The sequence below is a fragment of the Trifolium pratense genome, linkage group LG4 (assembly GCF_020283565.1).
Source record: "Trifolium pratense cultivar HEN17-A07 linkage group LG4, ARS_RC_1.1, whole genome shotgun sequence".
NCBI lineage: Eukaryota > Viridiplantae > Streptophyta > Magnoliopsida > Fabales > Fabaceae > Trifolium > Trifolium pratense.
The window spans coordinates 37255016-37264702 of NC_060062.1; the positions used below are offsets into that span (position 1 = coordinate 37255016).

The 9687-nt window shown below is 38.9% G+C and overlaps 1 protein-coding gene across 1 annotated transcript; it reads right to left on the reverse strand.

Moving 5' to 3' along the window:
- Positions 1–7208: 7208 nt before the first annotated feature.
- On the reverse strand, positions 7209–9687 carry LOC123922613. Its single transcript, XM_045975311.1, has 2 exons — positions 7333–9687; positions 7209–7262 (listed from the first exon to the last, which is right to left on the reverse strand). The coding sequence occupies exons 1-2, from the start codon at positions 9685–9687 to the stop codon at positions 7209–7211; spliced, it is 2409 nt and encodes an 802-aa protein (XP_045831267.1).

Here is a 9687-nt window from a genome sequence, read left to right on the forward strand (position 1 = left end):
CATCTTCTTTATCAAGGAACTTACCATTGATATTCTTCTTTATTGGACAAGTCCAATATCCTTCTTTATCAGACGAATCTGATATCCCTAAATAATGCATGAGTTTATGAATGCCATGCATTTACCAAACATATGATAATCACTTAGCACGAAGCTACTGCTCACAACATGGATAACATAATCCATTAAACTTCTTTATCAGACAAACTGATATTCTTCTTTATCGGACAATCCGATATACAAACATACATATACTTCTTTGACATTTTATATAAATGCCATCACACAACACAATTATTAAACATGTATCAACAATCATGTAAGGATACCCTTAAACCATGATACAAGTGCCTAAAATACACTTACAACCAATAGCAAAAGTTGCAGGTTCAGTACTATTCGCTAAGCGAAGCCGTAGCGAACAGGTAGCGAACTTATTCGCTAAGCGAAACTCAGTTCGCTGTAGCGAACTACATCAGAGGATTACAGGTACATGGCGAACAGGTAGCGAACTCGTAGCGAACATGTTCGCTGCAGCGAACTCCTGTTCGCTAAGCGAACAACACCAGAAAAATATCTGTTCTTGAGTTTTCCAAAGGCGGTTTAACACTCAAATCCATCCAAAATACATCTAAACATGTTATAAATGCATAACAAGTGATCAATCATGTATATACCATACATATATACATGTATCAACAATCAAAAACACCAAAACACATCACACATACAAAATCATGTCAATTTCTTGCAAAATAAGCAAAGTTGCATAAACATGCAAAACCATCATCAAACATATACAAATTCCCTCCTAGATGTTCATTAAGCATACTAAGATGAAAAGACATGTTTATGATAAAGAAACTTCACCCAAACCCCAAAGAAATTGGATGAGAGAGTTCAGGAATGGAGGCTAGACACCTCCCCTCTCTTGGATCACCCAAGCTTATGCTAAACCACTCTCACCTTAGATTGAATGATGATTCTTGCCTCTAAATCTCTTCTCCTTGCTCGTGTTCTTCTTGCCAAAACCCTAGCTTAGCTTTCTCTCTTGCTAACTTCTAACTTCTCATGAAAAGTGAATTGTGAAACTATTCATGGGTTTGACTTGCTATATATACTACTCTCCAATGGTTCATGAACCAAGCCCAATAGCCTAAGCCCATTAAGCTTCTATCACACGCCCAAGCCCACTAACACGACAAAGGTTTCGCTCACAAACTTATGTTCGCGATAAATAATAATAGGTCGCGTAAATAAATATTTAACACTAACCCAAAATATATGCAAATATATAAAATATCGATTTACTAAAAATCGGGTCGTTACAACTCTACCCCCCTTAAAAGAATTTCGCCCTCGAAATTACCTAAGAGATAAAACAGAGAACGAACCCTCAACGCGGCATCTTCGGTTTCTTGCATACCGGACTCTTGTGACCTTCCTCGCCACAATTGAAACAAAACACCTTCACCCGACAAGCATCGGCCTTGTGCCCAAACTGACCACAACTGAAACACTTGTCGCTTTTCCTCGGGCAATCATATGACATATGACCCCGCTCTCCACATTTGTAACAACTTCCACTTCCTTGCTTCTTCTTTCCACTTCCATTGCTCTTGTTCTCATACGGCTTACCACGATCCAAACCTTTTCCTTTCTTATCATTTAGAGCCTTATAGTAGTTGGTCTTGGCTTTGCTATCTTCATCACAAATCCTTGCCTTGGTCATAAGGGTCGGAAAATCCCTGATTTCAGAAAATCCAATCAAAAGCTTGATATCCGGACGAAGTCCACTCTCGAACTTGACACACTTATCCTCTTCGGCTTCCACCGTGTTGTAGTGTGGACTAAACACACACAAAGCTTCAAACTTAGCCGTATACTCGGCGACCGATAAATTTCCTTGCTTGAGCTCCATGAACTCGATCACTTTCTTATTCTTCACATCAGCCGGAAAGTACTTCCTTAAAAATTCCCTTTTGAAAGCTTCCCAAACGATGTCAACACCGTCTACTCTTATCCTGAGTCTCACATTCCTCCACCAAACGATTGCCTCCTCTCTAAGGGCATAAGTTCCCAAAGTAGTCTTGTTCTCCTCAGAACAACTCATTGCTTCAAAGATGATCTCAACCTCATCTAACCACTTGATAGCTCCCTCCGGGTTATAGCCTCCGGTAAACAGAGTCGGTTTATGTGACATAAACCTTTCCAATCTTTTCTCACTATCCCTTCCCGGGTCATTATCCCTTACCACCAATGTAGTCAAAGCAGTCAAAGCTTGTGCAATCTGAGCGTTGGTCCTAGCAGCAGCCATGATTCCTGAACGAATCACAACTCGACGTTAGAATGTATTAACAGTGTACCCAACACATGCTTCATACAAGAGAAAGAAAATCCTAATGGCTCACATGAACCGACCTGCTCTGATACCAACTATTGTAACACCCTCAGCTAACTACCCTTAAAAACGTGATCTTAAAAACTCTTTAAAGATAAGTAGCCGGAGCGCTACGGAAAACATTTTCAAAAACGATCGTGCACACGACACGAAACGTCGCAGCGGAAAACATAACATAAAGGATTTCCAAAGCAATGAACAACATAGTTCAAAAGATAATTCATTAACATAAAACATAAGTTAAGATGTTCACATCGATATACGACGGAATACAAACGATCCCCCGACTCGATGTTACAATTACCAGAGCACTAATATACATCTCAACCAAACTAAACTTGACAAAACTATACAAAGGTAGCCTACACTAGCTCCTCACCAAAAGTGCTCCACACCAAAACGATCTACAGCTAAAGCTCGATCGAAACCTCGACCTGAATACCTGAACCCCCAAAGGTCCAGCACATAACAAATAGGTAGAGAGTTAGTAAACATAATCACATACATACGAATATAGAAACGCACCTATATTCAACCTATCATGTATTACTAACTCACACACATGCCTCAAAAAGCAATACACCAGATAACACATACTCACAAATACACAACCAGATAGTTTCACGTCGTTTCGGACAACACAAAGAACTCACATAACACATAACACATAATTGCACATTTACTCAAATGCGACTAATGCCAAACATTCAATGTCATGCCAACCTAGACACGACTAATGCATGTGGTACCATCTTCTTTATCAAGGAACTTACCATTGATATTCTTCTTTATTGGACAAGTCCAATATCCTTCTTTATCAGACGAATCTGATATCCCTAAATAATGCATGAGTTTATGAATGCCATGCATTTACCAAACATATGATAATCACTTAGCACGAAGCTACTGCTCACAACATGGATAACATAATCCATTAAACTTCTTTATCAGACAAACTGATATTCTTCTTTATCGGACAATCCGATATACAAACATACATATACTTCTTTGACATTTTATATAAATGCCATCACACAACACAATTATTAAACATGTATCAACAATCATGTAAGGATACCCTTAAACCATGATACAAGTGCCTAAAATACACTTACAACCAATAGCAAAAGTTGCAGGTTCAGTACTATTCGCTAAGCGAAGCCGTAGCGAACAGGTAGCGAACTTATTCGCTAAGCGAAACTCAGTTCGCTGTAGCGAACTACATCAGAGGATTACAGGTACATGGCGAACAGGTAGCGAACTCGTAGCGAACATGTTCGCTGCAGCGAACTCCTGTTCGCTAAGCGAACAACACCAGAAAAATATCTGTTCTTGAGTTTTCCAAAGGCGGTTTAACACTCAAATCCATCCAAAATACATCTAAACATGTTATAAATGCATAACAAGTGATCAATCATGTATATACCATACATATATACATGTATCAACAATCAAAAACACCAAAACACATCACACATACAAAATCATGTCAATTTCTTGCAAAATAAGCAAAGTTGCATAAACATGCAAAACCATCATCAAACATATACAAATTCCCTCCTAGATGTTCATTAAGCATACTAAGATGAAAAGACATGTTTATGATAAAGAAACTTCACCCAAACCCCAAAGAAATTGGATGAGAGAGTTCAGGAATGGAGGCTAGACACCTCCCCTCTCTTGGATCACCCAAGCTTATGCTAAACCACTCTCACCTTAGATTGAATGATGATTCTTGCCTCTAAATCTCTTCTCCTTGCTCGTGTTCTTCTTGCCAAAACCCTAGCTTAGCTTTCTCTCTTGCTAACTTCTAACTTCTCATGAAAAGTGAATTGTGAAACTATTCATGGGTTTGACTTGCTATATATACTACTCTCCAATGGTTCATGAACCAAGCCCAATAGCCTAAGCCCATTAAGCTTCTATCACACGCCCAAGCCCACTAACACGACAAAGGTTTCGCTCACAAACTTATGTTCGCGATAAATAATAATAGGTCGCGTAAATAAATATTTAACACTAACCCAAAATATATGCAAATATATAAAATATCGATTTACTAAAAATCGGGTCGTTACAAATTTTGTCTCTGCCTTCAATGAATACGTGCTGCAAACAGAGTTACCAAGAGGTTGGAAAGTCCCAAAATACACTAAGTTTGCTAGGGACACTAATGAGTCAACCGTAGAACATATTGCTAGGTATTTAGCTGAATCTGGGAATTTGGCAAATAATGAAAATTTGCGAATGAAGTATTTTCCTAATTCGCTTACCAAGAATGCATTTACTTGGTTTACAACTTTGCCTCCCAATTCGATCCATAGTTGGGCCCAATTGGAAAGAACTTTCCATGAGCAATTTTATATGGGCCAAACCAAGATAAGCCTGAAAGAGTTAGCCAGTGTAAAAAGAAAAAACCAAGAGTCAATTGACGACTATTTGAATAGGTTTCGTTTGCTGAAGTCCAGGTGTTTTACTCAAGTGCCTGAACACGAGCTAGTGGAAATGGCTGCTGGTGGGTTAGATTATTCGATTCGAAAGAAATTGGATACCCAATACCTTCGAGACATGTCACAGTTGGTGATCACCGTCGTTTCGTGATCAAAATAATTTTAAAATAAGTAGTACAAGGTAGTAACCTTGGTCGTTTCGCAAGGACTCACAATCGGTTTAACAATGTTAGAATCAATTTAAAGATTGCAAATTGGGGATTTTCGGTTTTGAAAACAGTAACAACAATAACGAATTTAATCAATGTGAAAGTAATCAATCCATTGGTTTTAGGAAATCTTGTTTATCATCTATCCTAGGTTCTCATAAGATTGTTCGTTAGTTTATGCTGGGCTGATTATAGAACTAATTTAACAAGCGAAAATCAATTCTATAAAGAATCGTTGATTAAGCACCAACGTGTTCAATTGACTATGGAGATGATCAAGCGTCACCGATAACATAGATAAAATCATAACAATAATTCATTCAGCCCCTTTTTACAAGCGAAAAAGCATATATCAATTTCTATTCAAATTAATTTATACAAGCGATGAATGAACTCGAATGGTCTCGATAGTATGAATATGAAACAGAATAATTAAGCATCAATTGTATCAAACTCATACATAAAGAAGGAGACACGAAAATTGATATATGATAAGCATAAATATATGAATTGATAATAAAACCGAACCTCAAGAATCAAGAACAAAATTCCTTACACCAATGGATTGAAAATAAGTTTAGTTCTCCATGAAGGTAGTGGCTGCTCTGGGGATTGGTTTCTCGTGAAATCAGAATGAATAACCCTAGCTGCCTTTTTTTCGGTTTAAATAATACATGGAACGGGCCTTAAAACAATTGGGCCGAAAAATATAAAGTTGTGCTGAAATTAAATTCGTCTGGAACATAAACGCAATTATTTGACACACTTGCGCTCCGAACTGGGTTTTGGCCTCAACATGAAAGTCGTAGCTCTTGATCTCAGCTTTCCAACGCATCTTCCCGCGTCTCAATCCGATATTTGTAACTCCAGTTATGACCTGCGGACCGGAAGGGTGTCAAAGTGCTATTTATTCATAAATTAAGTGCGAAAATAAAATAGAGTTAGAAATAAACTTAAATATAAAAACACCTTAAAATAGTGAAAATAGTAAATTAAACCATAGGAATACACTAGTACAATAGTAGAAGAATGTGCATTAAAATGCACTGATCAAATTCCCCCACACTTGAACTTTTGCACTCCGAGCAAAACTCAAATGAAAAACTTAAAAACAAATCACAAGCAGTCAACATATTCCAGGTTTCAAGCTTCAAACCTTGGGTCAAAATTCAAAGATTGGCACAATTCTTATCTATCAACTTTCAATAATAATCTTGCGTGTGTGTGTACTGTCTCCCACTGTCAACCAAAGTAATGTCAAGATCCCTCTCTGAAACTACCATTCTAGATGCTAAGCTGTCATTCTTTTCCTATAATTTCAGATTTAACCAGAATTTCAGACTAGGGGGGGGGCTATTTCTTTTCAAGAGATCCAAAGCTTTTCAACATCAACTCAGGGGCAACTACTTTCAAGCTTTATTATTGTTTATTATTATTTATTGTTTTTAAGCTTTAGGTACTACTCCACCTTTTCACCTGACGGGATCTTACTTGTAATAAGTCCAACCTGTTACTCAGAGTAGAGCATCCTACACAGCACTTGTTCCTCCAATTTCGGGCACAGGAACTTGTTCCTCCAGTTTCAGGCACAGGAACTTATTATATTCATTAGTTTTAGCTCTTAAGCAGTTTCCCTTTTTCTCAATTAATAGCAATGATCGGTCCATCTGTTACTCTAGCCTTTCCCCCACACTTAGTTCTAATCATACCCTCCATTATATTCAAATTAGAGAACTTAGTCTAAAGAATAAATATTTCAGAGGTTTATCTAGACATTACTAAGTTTGACAGTGTTCAAGCAGTTGTGCATTAAGTTGCAAAGACTATCATGTCAAGTATCAAAACAAAAAACTCCAAAATTTTCACTAACCCTACAGTTATCTGCCCTAGCCTTAGAACATGTGACTACTCATGACAATTTATTTTATTTTTTTATTTTTATTTTTTTTTAAAACACAAAAATGTAAATGTAAATGTAAAATGTCCCTCCCCCACACTTAAACCAGACAGTGTCCGCAATGTAATCTAAACATAAAGTGAGAGTAAAGGAAGGAACACACCCGAGGGGCTAAGGTGTAGCGGCTGGTGCTGGTGCTTCTATGTCTGGTGGTTTTGGTGGAAGCCCTTCCACACTTTTATGGAGCAGCTTCAACCGCTGTCCTTTTGCTTTGAAAACCTTGCCAGTACCTGTACTTTTAATTTCTATAGCACCAGAAGGTAAAACATTAGTCACGACAAAGGGGCCAATCCACTTGGATCGAAACTTACCAACCATATCTTTCAGGCGAGACTTAAACAGCAAGACTTTTTGGCCAACAGAAAATTTCTTTTTGGAAATCATCTTATCATGGAAGTGCGTAGTCTTTTCTTTATCATGGGAGTGTTTGGTTGGGGCAGCCGGAATGTCAAGAACTTTAACCGTACAGACTGCCTCATTGACAACAACTTCACCTGTATGAATGTTATTATCCTGCAAATCAGATTCAATCTTAGCACAAACAGAGCAAAGGTTAGTGTTAGTAACTAAATCCATATAAAAAACAGAATGTTCTTCCACGGGATGTTTCATGGCATCAAAAATGTTAAACTTAGCGACAATGTCGCCAAACTCCATGGACATGGTTCCATCATAAACATCAACTTTTGTTCTTGCCGTTCTCATGAATGGTCGGCCTAGAATGATGGGTGCCCTGCTGGAATTAGTTTCTCCCTCCATGTCTAGAATGTAGAAATCTGCAGGAAGAATCAAGTCATTAACTTGCACCAGGACATCTTCTACCTTCCCAGCAGGGCGGGCATTGCTCCTGTTTGCTAATTGCACGATTAAACCTGTAGGCTGCAAAGGACCAAGATCAAGGTTATTATAAATAGAAGTAGGCATAACATTAATACCTGCTCCCAGATCAAGCATACAATTTTCAAACTTGTGATCCCCAATGGAACAGGGAATACCAAAAACTCCTGGATCATCACACTTTTCTGGCATGGTTTGACTGAGAACTGAGACATTAGCTGAGGAACCAGTTTTGGGCTGAATGAAAGCAGAAACATTTCGTCCCAACCTGACTCTCTCATTTCCCTTCAACTTCCTCTTGTGTGTGCACAAGTCTTTCAGGAATTTTGCATATTTAGGAATCTGTTTAATTGCATCAAGGAGAGGAATGTTAACCGCACATTTTCTGAATACATCTAAAATCTCCTTGTCTTCCTCAACTGTCTTCTTGATATTTTTCTGCACCCTTTGAGGAAAAGGAATTGGTGGCACATATACTCTTTCTTTTTTAGGTTCGGTCTCAGTTGTAACAGAAGGAGGTTCAGGAGCAGATGATGATGCAACGGTTTTCTTCTTCTTTTTCTCTGGAGCTGGTTCTGACACTCTTCCAGAACGCAAAGTAATTGCACTCACATTCACATTCGGATTCGGCACTGTTTGTGCAGGAAGGTTACCAGAGCCCTGAGCTTGTAATTGGCCTATTGCATTAGCCATTTGTCCCATCTGTGTTGTCATGTGCCCCATATGAGTTGTCAAGTTCTGAATGCTAACATCTGTTCGTTGTTGGTACTGTATGTTACTTGTAGCCATTTGCTTGACAAGGTCCTCCAATGAAGGTGAAGGGATGGCTGGTGGGGCCGAGGGGGCTGCAGCCTGTGACTGATTACCGTATCTGAGGTTTTGATGATTCCTCCAACTAGGATGATACTGGTTGGTGGAGAGGTCAGGATTGTTGTACCTGTTCTGATTGTAAAGGGCTGCTGCTGCTGCATATGCTTGAGGTAGCTCAGTTATTGTTTCATCCTGCAGAATAGGACATGTGTCGGTTGGATGTTCAGTAGAAGTACAAATGCCGCACACTTTAGCTATTTGAGGTCTATTAACTGCCAACTGTTTCACCAAGGAAGTAAGTTCATCAATTCTAGCATCAAACTTGGTTTCGAGCGCCTTGATGGAAGGAGAGGAAGACTGAACCTCATTCACACTTGCAGAATTATTTCTAGTTGTAAACTGTTGCGAGTTGAGTGACATGTTCTCGATCAAGGCCTTTGCAGCAGCTGGAGTTTTATCAACAAGTGCTCCACCACTAGCAGCATCCAAAATGTTTCTATCCATTGGTAGCAACCCCTCATAGAAATACTGGATGAGTAATTGCTCGGTGATCTGGTGTTGAGGACAACTAGAAACTAGCTGCTTGAATCTTTCCCAGTATTCTGCCAATGATTCGTTTCCCTGCCTAATGCCGCATATTTCTTTTCTGATTGACGCAGCTCTAGAAGCGGGAAAGTATCTCTCTAGAAAGACCTTCTTCAAATCATTCCAAGTTGTGATAGAATTCGGCTCAAGATAGTACAACCAATCTTTGGCAGCACCCTGGAGCGAGAATGGAAAAGCTCTGAGCTTGATGTGATCTTCTGTTATACCTTCAGGCCTCAATGGTGTAGAACAAACAACTTGAAATTCCTTCAAATGCTTATGCGGATCCTCACCTGCAAGACCATGAAACTTGGGCAACAAGTGTATCAAACCAGATTTCAATTCAAAAGGAATATCAACGTCAGTATATTGGATGCATAGACCATTGTAATTGACATCAGGAGCAGCAAGCTGCCTTAGTGTTCTTTGTTCAGCCAT